Here is a 19,408-nt window from a genome sequence, read left to right as displayed (position 1 = left end):
GCTTCGCTTGCCTGCGCCATTACTTCGCTTGCTTGGATTCCGATATATAGCCTATGCATGATGATATTTTTCTTAATTACAGACACTGAATCCCAATACAAAGTATCTGTAAAGTATCTAGGTCGCAAAGACGAGGTTCCTGATTTCTAACTCATTCTAAACATGGGACTCCAAAGCTACACGTGTGCGAAATTGCGTGCATAATTTATATACATTTAATTTAAATCAGCTAAAACCGCTATAAATAATTGTTAAAATTGACGTAGTTGTAGATATTATTATTACCTAATGTCTGTCTATTTCATAATAATTATAACGTTATTTAATTAACTATTATTACGAATTACACAACCCGCAACGTATTATTGATTGTATAATCATTGCGATTTATATATTTTATTTATATTACGTTTACCGTTAAACTTGTGTTTTAGAGGCGGTCTTACCTTATATTTAGCCCATACTCCATATAACGTAACGGTGAACATCGCACCAGAACGTTAAATCGATCGGCAGCATGTCTTTGGCGGTAGGGCATCGCCCAAAGCCTCCGATTAGGCTTGGATGCAAGAGAGAGTTTAGAAATCTAGTTCCTAAACATTAAGTTCGCAAACACAGTTCGCATTACGGCCGCATTCACTCTTCTTTCGCCCATCAATTTTAACGCCCATTCTGATCAAACAATCTTCTTATATAGAGTTAGATACAAATACCGATATAAATATCATTCGGCCTGTAGTTGTTTATATTAAAACTAACAACTTTTGATCAACGACCTTTTTTTGAACTCGATAGTTTGTGAAATATTAAATCGCTCACGTTAAGTCCAATTTCTGATTTAGTACATTTTAACAACAAATGTCTTTCTTTATTTTTTATCGAAAACCTAAAATCAAAGTTTCATGGAATTACCTTGAAAAATAAATTGAAAAATGAAGGGTTTTATACAAGCTTACCCCCCCTTAGGGTTAGAATTTTCAAAAATCTTTTCTTTGCGGATGCCTACATAATAACTATCTGTTTGCAAAATTTCAGCCTGATTCTTCAAGTGGTTAGAGCTATGCGTTAATAGATCAGTCAGTCAGTTACCTTTGCCTTTTATATAGATTCAATGTTTTACATAGATACTCTACATGTTACTACTCTGTAATATAACATAGGCAAGAGCACGCAGACCACAACTCTATCGAGCGGGCTCGCAGTGGTTTGGCAACAGGGACAGTGGACAGTGGAATATGGTGATTGTTTCGCTGATCATATGTACCTATTTGGTTTCACAGTGTAATGTTACTTTACAGATATAACATGATTTTTTTTTTGTATGAAATAAATTAACACTTTTAATGATAAAAACTACAAAGCCGAGAGGTTTCTGGTAGTTTTTATTTAAATCTGTATACATTCAAGGGGCGTTTTAATTGTTGTTATCTATAAAGCAATATTAATATCCTTATATACATTATTTACCTCCAATATTCTAACCCTGTATGAATACATTGTATTGGTTGCTTCTTAGTCTATTACAGTTTCAGAACTAAAGTAACAAAAAGTTCTTATGTTATTAGGTACTGCACGTATTGAAATTAGAATCTTTTGCCTTAGCATTTTTTTTAAAGAATGCTCGTACTCACTTGGATAATCGTCGCTGAAACAGGTTAGTAAATAAATAAATAATTGGTACTTTGATACGCCACAGTTGGCAAGTAGACTTGTGAAAACGTTGTTGCATTTTTAATTTCTTTAACCTCGAATACTTGCTTTATTATATGCATTGCCTTTCGATCTTGAGTTCATTGTTCCACACCGTTTGGGAAATAAAACTTCGGGGCGAAAATAAGGTATAGGCATATGGGTGTATACACATAGTGTATCTTAATTAATACTAAGTTGTGTAGGTAGGAACTTTTTTTAAATCAAAGATTCTTGAAAATACTTTATTGACTTTTTAAATCACAACGCACATCGACGGGGTTTTATGCGTTTAACGTGTGTGTGTGTATGTCTGTGGCAATGTGTATTCGGAACGGATGAACCGGTTTTGTTTTTTTTTGTTTTTGGAAGGTTAATTAGTCGGGAGTGTTCTAGCTTTATTCGATGAAAATCGGTTCAAGATGGCCGCTTCTACAAAATGGTGGGTTACAGAATATATATTCACAATTCCCTCAATATTGATATCAAATGAAAGGGCTTTACTAGTAGAATAATGTAAACAATTTTTTAAGGGTTTTAAATTTATAATAATTAGGTTGAATTACATAATTTAATGAAAAAATTTACATGAAACTGCACGGTAAACGAATTTATTTCTCGACATAACCATTACTTCTCACCACAGTGGCTTATAACATTTAATTGTTAAAATGAAACATTTGCGGCTGAAGACGTTGCTATACTATTATAAGGATACGTACACACTGACAGAATGAATATAATAATAACACTTTTCATTGGATGGCGCATCCTTCACACCTTAAATAATTATTTCTTCTGAAGGTAAACTAAGAAATCTTGTATTTCAGCTTTTATTGTACACAAAAACTACATACAACTTAAAAGCAATCACAACACAGAGTAGATACCTACTAGGTGTCTTTACTAATAAAACTGTTCGGTACGGGTAACATTATAATATGATGAAAGGGAGCTTCAGCTACTTTTATACTTCTGTTATATAAGTAAATATAAAGATGATATAATATAAGAAGAAGAAATCGCGAGGTATACTGTCGAATGCAAAAAAGATTAAAAAAAAGACAATCTAACTTCTAGTTAAAGAGATAAGCGCGTAACAAACAATAAACTCTTTGGAGTGAATAGTAGTATACAATGTATAGGTTATTTTATATCAGAGTGCAGACAAAATGGAGATACACTGGATAGTTATACATATGCAAAAAACATTTTTAAAAAATGAACATTAAGTTGTGCTAATGCGATAATTCCCTAAGAAAAAGCTGCGACCACAGAATCTGTCATAATCTAAATCTGACTGGCCTCACCGCAACTGAGCTGGAGCGAGACGAGGAAACAAATCTTAAAGCGTTGGGTCAGGGCTTAACATTAAATTCTCCGTTTTAATTTAATAAGTGTTCAAGAAATAGTGTAGTAGTGGTAGAGCTTTTTGTGATAGAGCAGCACAGAGGGAAGTACTACCGCCATGTTTATTACATAAATAAACATGGCTGCTTAGAAATTTTAGAGCATTGCTGTTCAAGGTCTGAAGGGTGTGGTTGCCGGTGTAATAACAGGCAAATAAGGCTTAAAACCTACGCTTCAGGTTGACGGGCACAGGGCAGCGTTTGGTAGCACGTATTGCTCTGGGCTGGTGTTGTTCAGGCGATGGTTCCATATGGTGGGCGATCTGCTTAATCAGTCAACTATTACGATAAAAAAAATAGATGGCCGCAACGGCGTACACAAGGTCTTTCACCAGGGAATATACTCGTACTTATACCGGTGAAAGATTGCATAAAAATCCTTCTCCTATTAGTGCTATTTAAAATTTGGAGTAGGCATGGCTTTCGAGCATATATGAAGTGCACGCCAAATTACAATTAAAGCTGGGTCATTCTTACTAGGGAGGTGTCATAACATCGAGCTTAAAATTGATAACAATTAATTAATTGTCGTTAATATTATCAACAACGATACTACGCAATAAATTTAAGATATTGAAAGCTTTGTTACGAAATGTAAGAAAAGTTAAGTACACTGTCATAAAAATAAATCAGTTCAGTACCAATCTGACCTTTAAATAATTAATTAGTGATCCTTCTATCTCTTAAATAATATCAAATTATAGTTATTTCATATCTGTGGTAGTACATACGTATATTTCAACAGGGCCATTACGTAAGGTTTAACTAACAAATATCGTGTTACAATAGTTAAGTAGGTCTCGACCGATGAAATCTAGAATTAATTTAAAATAACTATTGATTTCTTGTGAAACACAATAGCGTAGTACGAGCTATCTAGTTAATGAGGTCAGTTAAATTTGAAGTTTTTTTTTTTAACCACTACAAGTTAGCCCTTGTTTGCAATCTCCACTTCATGATGCAGCCTAAGATGGCAGCGGGCTAACCTCTTAGGGGTATGTTAAATCCATACCTACCTCTAATCGGTTTCTACGCGACATCTTAAAAATAAGGTTAATCACTTGGCTTGACTTATTTGCTGGTAGGGTGGTAACTAGCCACTCTGCCGGGAATCGAACGCGGGACCTACCACTTTAAACCACAGAACTCGCAATTGCGCAAGGTAGGTAATATACTAAAGTCAAAACCAAAACTTTGACTTTAGTATATTCAGATCTCAGCTGATGATGCAGTAAAATATACTACGACAATACACACAACGTCATCTAGTTCCAAAGTAAGCTTAGCTTATGTTATGGGTACTAAGATAACTGATGAATTTATTGGTGAAAAAACATACATATTCCTCACACAATTTTTTTCCAGTTAAAGAAATAAAGTAAAATCGTCTTTATTGTCGTCTTTAAGTATAAAGAAAAAAGTGTGTGACAAAGGAGCTGGCTCTACTGAGCCAGCTCCTTTGTCACACACTTTTTTCTAGCTGCATACTAAAATGCGCAGCACTGCCAGCCCCAGTTGTGGTAATCGAACCCTCTGCAACGGTCTTAAAAAGCGGGATCGCTGCCCACTGCGCCAATCGACCAACATATACATATCCAAATGTATCCACACAGTTGAATTTTATAAATAAGCATGACGAAAAAGGTAATTGCCATTTTCACACATTATTAATTAAAATCCGCCAGGAAGTCTGACATCATATTACTCTTCAAACACTAGGAAACAATCTATTCTCAGAATATACCTATTAACGTCTTTGTCACTTCTCGTTATGTGCGAAAGTTCGTGGAATTTAATAAAAACTAGTTCCATATGAAATTATTAAAAAACGCCTCAGCTTGTCTCTGCACCTCACAGCGCGGCCTTCCTGTCATAACCAGAAGTTTGCATGGCACAGCGTCACGTGGATCAACTCAAAACAAGACAAGTTCTGAGCCATTTAAACCTTACCCTAAATAGCAAGGGGCTCCGATTTTCAGCATAAAAAGGGTTTTGGCAGAGAAGAACACGACAATGGTTAAGTGCGAATTTTTAGACTTCAGACACCGCTTTAGAAATATTGGGGAAAATTCGCAGGCAGCCAGATTTCGTGACGATGTTTTTTCACCATGAAAGCCCGTGATAGTTAATTGCTTAAATGCACATAACTCGTCTCGTCATAAACTACTAGGCTATCAATGATGTAAATAAAATTTGATTATAAAATAAAAAATTGCATTTAAAAGCTTTTTATATAATAAAATCATAGATCGTATATAATCGTCAATTAAGATAATTTTTCAACTTTCTTTTAGCTACCGCGACAGCCAATCTTTAATTTGAAATTCGAATCATTAACTAATCCGTAAACAACTATATATATAAAAAAAAAGATTTTTCTACGCCATTTGTATAGCATAAGTAACTATGAAGAACTAAAAGTATTTGTATGATATACAAACATATTAAAAATACTTTTAGTTTAAGTGCTATTACATCATAGCAATAAATTAGTTAACAAATGTTTAACTTTTGACGTATTCAATATTGTATCTACTGCAGAGGTCAAAAAACTTTTTAGTACAATGTCATAATACACACCTTTATACATTTCATTTGAATATATTTGAAGATGCCGCGACTTTTAAGAATGAGAGTAACGCTTTTTGCTCATTCAATGCTACATTAGCGCTTGTTATACTTTTCTATACTATTATCTGAGTACATTCTTTTGTTTCGTGGTTGGAATGGTCGCTTATTAAAAGCTTCCACTCGGAAAATGGACATAGATATCGCAGAGAATCCTTAAGCTTCTATAAGCTACTACAGAAAATAATCTGAAATGAAAATAGTAATATTAAATTTATACCAGTATTAATTAGTACAAACATTTCAGTATGTATCCGACCGCACTAAATGGGGAAAAGGTTTTCACCAATCAGAGTAATGCAAAATGACTTAATTACGTCATCTCTTAATGACAGTCACGTAATACGTAATAACGGATGGCACATTTTATTAATTTATTTAATTTACATATAGTAGCTACTACAAATTAGGGTACAAAAATTATTGAGATGTATACATATTTATAGGTTATAGTGATTAGGTACATTTTACATCACAAATACTATGTATATATTTAAAGATGGCGCGAATTTTAAGAATGAGAGTGAAGTTTATTGCTTATTGAATCCTACATTAGCGCTTGTTATATATTTTTCCTTACTATTATCTGTGTATGTTCTATTGTTTCTGATACAAAAATTATTTAGATGTACATAATATATGTCATAGGTGTGTATATATATTAAAGGTCTTATATATTTATAAGTTATAGTTATTAAGTACATTTTGCATCACAAATACCTATTTGTAATTGTAAACAAACAATTGTTTATTGTCTATTGAACTAGAATAAACTGTGTTTCAGTAGCCTTCCTCAATTAACCAGGAGAAATTATACAACGAGCAAATAGTGAGAGATTTTTACAAAAAGACATTTAAAGTAATATTAATAATTATAGCATGCAAGTTTATTTATAGTGGTGCTATGTATATGTATGTATAATTATGTGTAGTGAATGTATGCTAAGTAATGTTTGAAGTATAGGGGTACATGTTTGGCATTTAAAGTAACTATATTGTAGGACTTGTTGGTTGCATGCGAATAAAAAAGCTTGGGTGTAAATTATTGCTCTAACCAGGTTGCTCTTCCAATAATTTAAAATGACATTGTGAGATGGTGATAACAAAAAAAAAAACACCCGGCTAAGTTTGTTGTGGGCTTCTTCTTAGACCAGGACGTGTTTGGAACCTTCGTAGCTTTAGTTTTATGTTTACGAATGTGGTTATCGCCATCATCTCACTACCGTGTAATTTTTATGTACGCATCAAAAGTGCCACCTATGGGCCTACTTGAATAAAGATATTTTTGACTTTGACTTTGTCTTTTGACTTTGGCCATCAGCTGTTTGGTCAGTCAAAAATAACAATTTAAAAATCTGAGTGTAATGTAAATTATAGTAATAACTCTTCTCAGAAGTTATGCGTCAAAACAAAGGTAAAGAAACAAAGAGGAGGGTAATTCTACAAAAAGCTATAATTTAATTAGTACCTAAATACTTAGTTAGTAGTAAGGGGTGAATAAGGAAAAAGATGTACTCGTTTATACTCATGTATTAGTAAGTATATTTATCGAACAGCTTTATCTTCACTGCCTTACTTACTATAATAAATGCGAAATTGAGTTTTTTGGTAGGTAGGTATGTTCTTTGATCAGGCAGCAACGAATAAAGCGTAATTATTTTAAAGAATCTTCATCATAGAATTGCTGAAAAGATTAAAAAAAGCTGTGGACCGATCTAGTCATAAGTAAATGAAAGACTAGGCATATATAGTGTTTGATTGATAGCACCATAAACCACATAACGGTCAACTGTCAACATGTACGGTCAATACTCTGTGGACATGGAATAACACAGAGTCTGTTGTAATGACTCATGATCATGACAAATGATAAAATCGCGAATTCGTTCCACGAATCAGATCAAGAATAATAAACGAGACAAATAATTAATTGGGTAACTCAATTATTAACTGAGTAGGCACTATTATAATGGAAGGACCAGTTCCGGAATTTAACTCAGTTTGTGTATATCTTACTTGAAAAAGCTTCTAATGGGAAAATTAATGGAAACCATAAATAATTCATCTATCTATCTTACTCTTATAGTGAAGCAGAATGCTTAGTTTATTTTCTGTTTGTTATTTAGTTACTTCAAATTAGAATTTTGAATCTCGCATTAATCTGAAACCTTGATGTTGTGATAGCCCAGTAATTCGACTACACTTTGGGGGGCCGAGTAAGAATTCCGGCATGTACTTACTTTACTGAGTTAACATTAAGAAAATTAATTATGCTAATCACTTGCTTCAACGGTGAAGGAAAACATCGTGCAGCCTGCATGCCTGAGAGTTCTCCATAATGTTTTCAAAAACACGTGGAGTCCACCAAGCCGCACTGGGCCGGCGTGGCGGACTAGGGTCTAAACCCTTCTCTTTGTCGAAGGAGATCCGTGCCCTGTAGTGAGCCGGTAATTGTTTGATATGATGATATGATATGATGATAGCGATGTGTTGTTTTCTGTACCATCAGGCAACCAGCGTGGGACGGATAATGCGACGCGGTGGATCCTATAATTTCATTTGGTATGGGAAAAATTGTGACCGGAACACAGCAATGCTTGGCGGCAGAACTCGTAAGCTCTGCCACAAAAAGCTTTACCACTACTTAAAATTTAACTTCTAGCTATTAATACATATCTACATGTGAAAATTGTTTGCAATACATAAATTATAAATAGACTAATAGAATCGATGATAATAATAACAGAATATCGTAAATTAGGAAGATTAAATGCCAGAATGGGTTTCGTGAGAATGTCACGTCTATGATTCACGTACTGTTTGAATAACTATAATTCATTTTGATAATATTAATTTAAATCTAGTTTTTTAAGTACCATTTTATTAACACGAAAAAAAATTTGATATTGAATAATGACTGTAATATTTTATTTGGGACGGATTTATTGGTGTTATTTATGTGCTAATGCTACAATTTGATCATAACCTCCCGACCCACCGTTCACATTCTTCAAACCCGGGAGATGTTAAATTTACAAGGAACAATTGTTAGGGTGAGGCCAAACGAGCGTAATTTTGTGAGTTTTCAGTCGCGTAATTTCGGTCGCGTTATTTCTGCTGCATTAGATTTCATACAAAAGTCCAATTCGTGCCACACGGCGACGCAAAATGAGTTGTATGCCGACTCACACACATATAATCCAACCGAATTGAGTTCGCGGGTAGACACAGAAAAACTCCTAATTATAAATAAATAAACATATTATATACTACGACAATACACACATCGCCATCTAGCCCCAAAGTAAGCGTAGCTTGTGTTATGGGTACTAAGATAACTGATGAATATTTTTTTTTGTGAATAATATACATAAATACTTATATTATACATATAAAAACCCAGACACTGAAAAACATTAATGCTCATCACACAAACATTTTCCAGTAGTGGGAATCGAACCCACGGCCTCGGACTCGGAAAGCAGGGTCGCTGCCCACTGCTCCAGTCGGCCGTCAAAGTTGAAGTTGAACAACAGCCATGTCTATGGAATATAGTGAAGGCATATAGTGACAAGTTTTTTAAAACATAAGGCATGGGAAGAGGTTGCCGAGAATTGCTTCGAGGATTGGAAAAATTTGACCAACGAACACAAAAATAATAGAAATAAATACGAGTAGGTGCTTATGTATGCGTATTACGTATATATATTTTTATTGATACAAAATTAATAATAACACAAAATTTTATTACAACGTATATTAACAGTAGAAGTTAATAAAATAAAACTATAAACGTTAGATAGTAACTGAATAAAAAGCGCCCGTTTGGCAGCCCAACAGAACTTCTGCTGGGCAATATTTCTGCGACCAAAATTACGCTCGTTTGGTTAACCCTAAAGGTTTTCATTTCGCAAATAACTACAAGTGCTTCACAGAATTAAGAACATACAGAGACCGTGAACACGACTAATATTAAGACATCAAAACCACCCCATTAAGTAGTGTTTCTCGAACAGGCACTTCATTCCATTTGGCAGTTGACAGTTATTATTCAAATGTAAAGTGCCAAACGTCTAGCATAAAATGGAGAAAATGGGAGAAGTTTGTGAGCTAGCAACTCTCCAAGGGTGTGAATAAGATGTGTTTTGTATTTTTTAGACTCAATACACTGCATGCAATAATGGTTGAGTGAGGATTCTGTATGTTAATAATTCTGAGGCCTGCTTCTACCCAATATTTAAAGCCACTAAACCTTAATATGTTTGAAGCAAACATAGTACTATACCGTTAGAATTACTTATTCAAGCAAGTGCATGAACTTTAATCTCTCGGTCGATCTTTTACATGTGAGTTGTTTAGTGAGAGAAAAAGAGTACGCTGTCAGTGAGCATTATTATTTGCACGTATCAACGTAACCGCTTATTGGCATTCCGTATAACGTTGCGTAACAATAGGCAACGGACAATAGACTTGATTGCCGAAGAGTAGAAGATATGTAGAGACATAATTTTGAGAATAGTTTGTTTGTTTCTTGGCGAGAATCTCGCTAACTACCAGTCCGATTTTAACACCGTTGGCTATACAATTTGGATCATCCTGTTCTTGGCCGTATCTCGCGTTATGTGAGGTTGGCACAAAATAATCATACGGTTACCGGAACGGCCTGCGATGACAAAGTCAAAGTCAAAAATATATTTATTTAAGTAGGCCCGTAGATGGCACTTTTGATGCGTACATAAGAATTACACGGTAGTGAGATGATGGCAATAACCACATTCGTAAACTTAAAACTAAAGCTACGAGGGTTCCAAACGCGTCCTAGTCTAAGAAGAAGCCCGAAACAAACTTAGCCGGGTGTTTTTTTGTTATCACTATCTCACAATGTCATTTAAAATTATTAGAGCAACCTGGTTAGAGCAATAATATATATGCTTAAGCGTCCCTAAATTATACAACCGATGGCCCCAAGACAGTCATGGTCTTGTCTTTCAACGGTTGGAGACAAGACCAGGAGTAACAAGTCTTATGTCATCTTCTTCTTTTTCCTCCTGGTCTTCTCCTGGTGTTGTCTGGTCTTGTTGTTGGTTGTTGGTATATTTGTTCATGGGTACTAAGATGACAGATGAATACTTTTATGAATAATAAAACTCTCCAGTCAAACCTTATTACTAATTAGTAGTGGAGTAATCTTAATGTAGTGTGAATTAGTGTTTATAATTATAAACACTAATTCACACTACATTAAGATTACTCCACACTACAATATATAAATGCTTCTAATATACAAATAAACACCCAGACACTGTAACTGTTCATCACATAAACATTTCCCAGTTGTGGGAACCCACAACCTCTCTTATAACCAGTATTGCAACCAGTACGTACTCTTATAGAACCCTATTGCAATAATTGATTATAACTATTAAATTAAATACCAAATATTAAATAGCAAATTTTAAAACTTATAATAATTACTAGCTGTTGCCCGCGACTTCGTCTGCGTTTGATTTTGTTTTTAAAGTATTCAGTATCGCTAAGCCTTAAATGAGTATAGTTGTATATACATATAACATGTGACTGTCAATTAATTATAGACAAATAATTTGCAATAAAATAAAATTGTGTCTTTACTTAAAGATCTTAGCTATCCTATCTCTTAAGTTGGACCAGACTGCTCACGGTGTGCCAATTTAATTTAAAATCGGTTCAGTAGTTTAGGAGTCCATCGCGGACAAACATCGTGACAGGAGATTTATATATATTAAGATAACATTACTTACTAATTATAATAATTATTGGTAGTGGAATTTTATTAAAGAAGTAATATAAGGTGTTATGTTTATTAGCACTGTTGATACCTCGAGGGTAGGAATAGGAACGAATCGTGGTCCGTTTACTGTCTTTTTTGTACAATCCTTGCTTACAAAACACAGACAAATAGTATTTTGTAAGCATACTTTGTAGGTAATGAGTATACAAACATTTTCCTTGTAGATCCACATAATGTTAATCTGATTTTATCTTATTAGTTAATAATTAATCATGATGACCCAAGACGCTTATTTAGCCCAACGGCTAAGTCTATCAATTCAAAGGGGCAATAGCGCCAGTATTTTGGGCACCATGCCCATAAGTGAACAGTTAGACGGCTTATAATTATTGTAAATATAATTTTAGACAGCTTATATTTATTGTAAAAAATTAATTTTCGTTTATCATGTTATCTAAAAAGAAATTAGAAAAATATCGTATTCCAATCAAATGAATACACATCTTTACACGCTCGCACTACTCTGTGTGGGCCGGGTGAGTGAACTATTTCACTCGGAATATATTTCAAAGTACCTACATTTATTATTCATCTCGTATGCCAAGGTTTCGTTTACGTGTGACAATTACCGCGGTTGAACAGAGAATCTCATTAGCATGGGCCCTTCGTACAGTCAGTAACAGAAGTGAAAATAATAAACTTTTCATAGTTTGTGAAGCGGTGATAGCACAGTGGGTAGGAATTCGACTTGACTTCGGGGGGCCAAGTTCGAATCCCAGCATGCACCTCCAACTTTTCTAAGATATGTGCATTCTAAACAATTAAAATATCACTTGTTTCAACGGCGATGGAAAACATCGTGACGAAATCTGCATGTCTAAGAGTTCTCCATAATGTTTTCAAAGGTGTTTAGAGTCCACCAATCCGCAATAAACGTGGTTGACTACGGCCTTAACCCCTTCTCATTGTAGTAGAAAACCAGTGTCCTGTAGAGACTTTGTACACAACTGCATTTTTGGTCTAGCGGTCAGAAATTTTGATTATGGTTAACGACTCACTGAAATCGTAGTTTGGTCGGGGCAAAAATAGGAATTATTATTAATGTATTTTTTATTTTTTTAGTATGCAATAATTGACGCATATGAGCTACCTGGTGGAAACTTATCGCCTATTAATAGCAATACTTAGCAGATAATGCTAGGAATATGTCCTACAAAGTACCACCCTGTGTCCACAACCTGAGGTAGTAAAAAGGCCGATTTCCGACAAACAAACCCCGGGAATGCGTGCTGAGAAATGGAAGAAAAAAGAAAATCTGCTAGTCTATGGATCGAATACTCATCGTTATAAGGTTATTTTACTAACAGTCGATAATATTGCACACAAGCAATAGTTTATTAATTGAAATAAAATTGAACGTGGGCAGTCGATGCACGAGTGTATCCAATCGTTGTGACATCGTGGTGTAATACATAATATGAAGTTAATTCGATGTGAAATCGTATAACATCGAATCCTAGACGACCTCCAAGTGATGAGTGTTCTTACGCAAACATTACAACTGCAGTACGCAAGGGTCTTTTTTACATTGAATCTACCAATTTGTGTTTTTTTCCACCTTTAGTTAGCCCTCAACTGCAGTCTCACCTGCTGGTAAATACCTAATTGTAAACTCTGAGATGTTTATAGGCTAATCGGTTTCTACGGGATATCGTACCGGAACGCTGGCTTAGCCTCCCACTAGATAAAACTTAGAAATTAAAAATTTTCAGTGTCCTTAGCTGGAGATCGAAATCACTGCGATAACCGCTGCGCAATTCCGGTCGTTTAATACGAAAGTCGACTGTGTTTTGATGATCAATCCGTTACCGGCCCATTACAGTGCAGTGGTCTCCTCTCATGATGAGATGGATTCAGGCTGCAGTAGACCACCACGCTGGTTAATCAACATTTCTTAAATATAGTTCAAAAGAACATACCACGCTAATATTACGTGCTATTTATTAATTTAGCATCTGCACTAACATTTTTACTGTTATAGTTGCTTTTTTTATTCCAATGCCTGAACATGGGAGAGATATAAATTTATAAAAGCTCATAATCTTATAAGTTTTGAAAGTTTTTCCTCGGGGCTATTTAATATGACTACATTACAGAGTAAAGAAGGATTCTTTACTCTGTAATAGCACTCAATCTGTTTAGGCAAATATTTCGCAACGCAAAAAGGTATTTGCAGATTGACCTAGTGCAGTATTAACAATATTGTTACCTGATTGGAAGCAGACAGAGATTTATGAATCTTTGTGAATAAACATATTTTGACACTTTGTATCAAAAACTCATTTTTCAATATGATCGATCGGTGATCGAAGATGTAGGTTATAAATCGACTGCACCAAAGTGTTAAAGGCAAGTTAAAAGCTAACCAAATAAGTATGTCAAAATGGCCTACTTATTTATTTAAGATTAATAATAATAATAATTATAATATATGAATTTATTAAACAAAATTCACAAGTGGACTTAAAACTATTATGGTGTAATCATAAATTCTTAAGAATTTTACCGTACACCACCGTGCCGTCATTCTTAAACTAAAGTGCCGATTGCATGAAAATAGGAAGAACATGTTTTTCGCTTAGCGTGTTTGTTATCTATGATTTCAACCTACCACATTTTGGTTCTCTTAAAATTCTATCGAAACAAAATTTCTAAAGTTTTCCCGGGACAAAAAGTATCCTATGTTCGTCTCCAGGATGCCTTGCTGTCCCTATGCAAAAAACTTTAAAACTAAGTGTACCCGTGCATTGGGACAGCCGGTTGGCGCAGTAAGCAGCGACCCTTCTTTGTGCGTCCAGGACCGTGGGTTCGATTCCCACAAATGTCTGTGTGATGAACATGAATGTTTTTCACGTCTGGGTGTTTTTCTGTATATTATACGTATTTATGTGTATTATATTTATAAAAATATTCATCAGTTAACTTAGTAGGTACCCATAACATAAGCTACGCTTACTTTGGGGCTAGATTGCGATGTGTGCATTGTCGTAGTATATTGATTTTTATTATTATTTTATTACGTAACTTTATAATTTTTTAGAGCGCGAAGATTTTACTGTATCTTATAAACCGTACAACTATTTAGTCAGAAATATTGTTAAGAAAAAATATTTTTTTTTCGCCGTGAAGAACTACATAGGTTATTAATAGGATAAATTCTTCAAACCTCATTCAGCAGCACTTTAAAACGATTGCTCCACTACTGCGTAAAAAAGAACGATCAAGAAGCAAAACAAAACACTACCTACTTATATAAGTAACTGGATTTACTGGGACGTATAGGTGAATACCCTATCCCTGTCAATATGACGTCATCGATTACAAAATAACCCGTCAATGACTGGCTCAGTATGAAACTGTACCGGATCGCGCTGGGCGTGGTTGAAATGAGGTGCTAGCGTCTCCGATATCCGATGCATTGGTAACTTTACTTAATGAATCTACTGTAGCGTATAAATAAGTAAGAAATACAGAAAAAAAAAAAATTATCTTCGGTTCTCACCATCAGATTCTACTTTTGAATTGATAAAAATTATGCGCCAATTCTGCTGTACACAGCTTTTTAAAGTAAACTAAATTGACTGGTCTAAAAATAGCGCTGTAAGTCTAAAAATAGTGTTCTTTATTCAAATAGGCGCATAATACACTTTTATTACACAGAAATGTGCACATAGTAGTGCAATGATGGCGATAACTACATTCCTAATATCTTCAGTTAAATTGAACTTCGGTAAGTCCGAATAAAACAACCTAATTTTTATGTGGTTGTTCATTTTATTTGTGTCTCCGATGCGGACATACAATAGATTGACGTGTGGATCGGATATCGTTATTTAATTTGCAATCCTTTCGCAGCCTCGCGATTCGGTTGTAGGGAGATGGAAACTTAACAAAAAAGTTACTAAGCACACTCTTTGAGTCATCATCACATCAACCTTTTACCGGCCCAGTGCAAAGCACGGGTCTATTCCCATAGTGATACGGCGGTTAAGGCCGTAGTCCACAACGCTGGCCCAGTGCGGATTGGTGAACTACACACATCTTTGAGAACATTATGTACAACTCTCAGGCATGCAGGTTTCCTTACAATGTTTTCCTTCACCATTGAAGCAATGACATTTTAATTACTTAAAACGCACATAACTTAGAAAAGTTAAAGGTGGCTGGGATTCGAACTCTCCCACCGAAATGGAAGTCGACCCAATAGCGCTATTACCGCTTTTTGAGTTGCAAAGTCACTTTATTCGTTTTGTAATTGAATGAATCAATGAATATACTTTTATTGCACACCACAAAAAGTACATAAAAAAAAGAAAAGTATAACGAAACAAAGTATAGAATTTGGCGGCCCTATCGCTTCATAGCGATTTCTTCCCGGCAACCAATGGCGAAGAAAACAAATACAGAAAATGGGATGGTGGTGCACTTATACATATACCCATAAAAAATAATTAGTTACCGAATACACCAACATTTGTATTGTAAATTATAACTCTTGGTGGACGGTTGTAATAGTAAAGGACACCTCACTGGTCCTTGGTGGGCGGCATGTTGACTAGCATTCTTGGGTTTTTAATAATGTTTAATTGTAGAGTAGAACCTATTTTGAAATTTTAAATGGCTGTTAAAGCATCTTTTGAAATGTGGAAGCCACATTTGTCTTGTTAAAACTTTTGTCTTGTTTCGGACATTTAAAATAAATAGTAAAGTTATTTTCCATTACGAAGCTATTGTAGTTAAACATGGTACCCATAAAATAAATATATCATTAATAATAATTTCATATGCTAGGCAATAAAGTCTGCTGCCTAAGTCCTGCAAACACATTGAAGCAGTTTGGTCAATCAAAATTCTACCTTCCTCCCTCTATGAGAGAGTAAGGCTACGGCCAATGCTAAATATTCTCATAATAAAACAGTTATAGTACATACCTTGTTATTGAGCGAGTGTGTTGTGCAGAAGGAACAGAGAAGGACTATTGTTGACAGCCAATGGGCCGACACGTGCCGTGTCGCCTCCATAGTGGAACTGAAAAAAATAAATAAAATATAAATACATATACTACGACAATACACACATTGCCATCTAGCCCCAAAGTACGCGTAGCTTGTGTTATGGGTACTAAGATAGCTGTAGAATTTTTTTTTTTTATGAATATAATACACATAAATACTTATAATATACAGATGAACACCCAGAAACTGAAAAACAATGATGTTCATCACACAAGCATTTTCCAGTTGTGGGAATCGAACCCACGATCTTGGACTCCGAAAGCGGGGTCGCTGCCCATTGCGCCACTCGGCCGTCTAAATACACATAAAGATCTATAAAAATTACCATCAATTGCCGATAACAGTAACTGCTGGTATTGTTTGCCCATAATCAATCTGCCGTCTTATCTGCCGTCACCACACGGCATGTAGGAATGGACGAGACCAAGTTATTGAATAAAATAATTACACTGACTTATATAGGTACGCTCTTCACATACAAAATGCGATACCAGATTTTACCTCAGAGTAATATTCCAAACAAGCTCAAATAACTATCCAATGATTATTGACAATTATTAAAATTATAATTAAATCGAATGGTTTAAGTCCGATATATGAATGACTAATGTAGTCAATCCATTTCGTATTCAATGCGTTTACAAAAAAGAAGTAATTTCACACGCAGCAGCAGGGCAGCACAGGCAGTAGACAAAATTATATCCCCTGATTATATCCCCTGACATGAAGGGATATAAATAACGTGTCAACCTGCTAAACTTAAATAAAATAAAATAGCCTTTAATTCCAAAACGTCATTTCATACACACTAATAAACATTTATACTTTTCAATTTAATAAACATTAATATATTGTATTGTTAGGTTAGGTATGGTTTTATAATAATATTGAATTAAAATTATGTACTTAAATTATTAATTAATTATGTCACGAGTTTCGGATTGTCTGTTGGCAAAGGCCTCCTCTAGCTCTCGCCACTGCTTCCTGTCGTGCGCTACTCTGCGCCAGTTAGGTCCAGCGGTCTGTTTAATGTTGTCTTCCCACCTCCTATATTGTCGGCCTCTATTTCTCTTTCCATCTCGTGGGTACCAGTTTGTGACGAGTTTGCTCCATTTTTCCTGTCATCTCTTTGTGAATGTCCTGCCCATCTCCATTTTTGTATGTCAATCTTACTTAGAATATCAATTACTCTAGTTTGATTTCTAATGCTATGGCTACTATATCGGTCTTTTATCTTCACTCCTATCATGCTTCTTTCCATTGCTCTTTGGCAAGTTTATAATTACACATATATTATTTGGATATTATTTCCAGTGCTCTGAGAATTGATAAAGCTGTGGGAGAAGATACATTTTTATCCTTTCCCCGGGTATTGTCTCCTGCCCATGATATCCGTTCTGCGACGATTAATTTTTTGTCTGATTGTTTTGATCGATTAGTCTAATTGTTGTCTTTGTTTTTTTAACGTCTTGCCCACATTTTTATGATATCAACTCTTTTATATATTTGTTTATTTAAAGAACCAAATTCTTTTTATATTAAATCCGAGAACGTACCTTATTAAAAACCTTATATTTTATATTATTTATCTTTGAGATCTAACATTTAAGTAAAACTATTTTTAATTAATTTTTATTGTAACGCTGTTGATTACGAAAAAATAAATAAAATAAATTAAAAAAATATATATTGAGCAAAATTATATGATTATTTATGGAATATAACTTTTATTAATATTTAAATTGCTTTCAAAATGAAAATACATATGAATAAATTGTCAATTATAAATAACAACAATCTCAAAAATAAACGAGGTAACCCTCGAAGGCCGAGATCTCTGGTTCTACTCCCGTTCTCTTCCGCTTCATCATGCTCAATTAAATAATTGTCAGATTGTCTGATTCAGTACAACCTTTCACTATAATTAAAAATAGCATTTAATCATGAACTAAAATCTACATTAAGAAACAAAACTACTAACCACTAACCTAACCTAATAGCAATTTCAGTAATTTAATTTTACTTCTTCTCAATACACAAGCCTTACTAATATAGCATTTGCGAAAGTGTGTTTGTCCTTGCTTTAAGCCGTAACTAAGCAACTTATCAACTTAATTTTCGGCATAGAGTTTGTTAAAAGGACGGAGAGTATCATAGGCTAGTTTCCCAGGAAAACAATAAGTTCCCGACATGATTGTAAAGAACAGTAATCAACGCGGACGAAGAATACGTGCATATGCTTTTCTTTAATATTCTTAATATCTGATGGACATGTACATCATGCAAAGCCCGTGTAAACATAAACATCGTTCTATTTTATTTTGGAAATTCCTTAGTTCATCCTAACTTATCCACTAAGGAATGTCCAAAATAAAATAGAACGATGTTTATGTTTATATAGTATAATAGATATTTATGAGAATTATGAAAATTAAGCTTAATTTGCTCCGCGATTTCTCTTCTCTTGAAATACTCTGCAAAAAGCAGGAGAATCAATCTAAGATTATTGGTTGATGTTGATGATTGGAACCCATGTAGCTTGCTTTTCGGTTTTTTTTAACCATCACGTCCCTACAAGAGAATTGTATTCAATTGCGTTTTCTATGTTTAAAATTTAAATATAGAAAGAAAGTTCAGACTTTGCCCAAATATTGATTGAATTATCATTTTATATTATCAACGAAACCTTATTATAATCTGACAACCAGGCGGTTCACAAAGTCCCACTTATTCTGACAACGATTGTTGTATTTTTAATTAAATTATCCTCATGCACGTTCATCATAAATCGTAAATAATACATTGCTCCGTTGGGATTAAATCACGCGATCCACCGC

General features: G+C 34.4%; 1 protein-coding gene across 5 annotated transcripts in view; it reads right to left on the bottom strand.

Moving 5' to 3' along the window:
* Positions 1-19,408, bottom strand: part of LOC120637848 (A disintegrin and metalloproteinase with thrombospondin motifs 15) — a 176,649-nt gene that overhangs the window by 84,082 nt on the left and 73,159 nt on the right. For all 5 annotated transcript variants that reach the window (XM_039909923.1, XM_039910005.1, XM_039889142.1 and 2 more), the window contains exon 2: positions 16,488-16,584. In XM_039909923.1, coding sequence (XP_039765857.1) covers positions 16,488-16,577 — 90 coding nt within the window. In that variant the 5' untranslated portion in view covers positions 16,578-16,584. The remainder of the gene's footprint in view (positions 1-16,487; positions 16,585-19,408) is intronic.

The sequence above is a fragment of the Pararge aegeria genome, chromosome 1 (assembly GCF_905163445.1).
Source record: "Pararge aegeria chromosome 1, ilParAegt1.1, whole genome shotgun sequence".
NCBI lineage: Eukaryota > Metazoa > Arthropoda > Insecta > Lepidoptera > Nymphalidae > Pararge > Pararge aegeria.
This window is presented reverse-complemented; position numbering and strand designations above follow the sequence as displayed.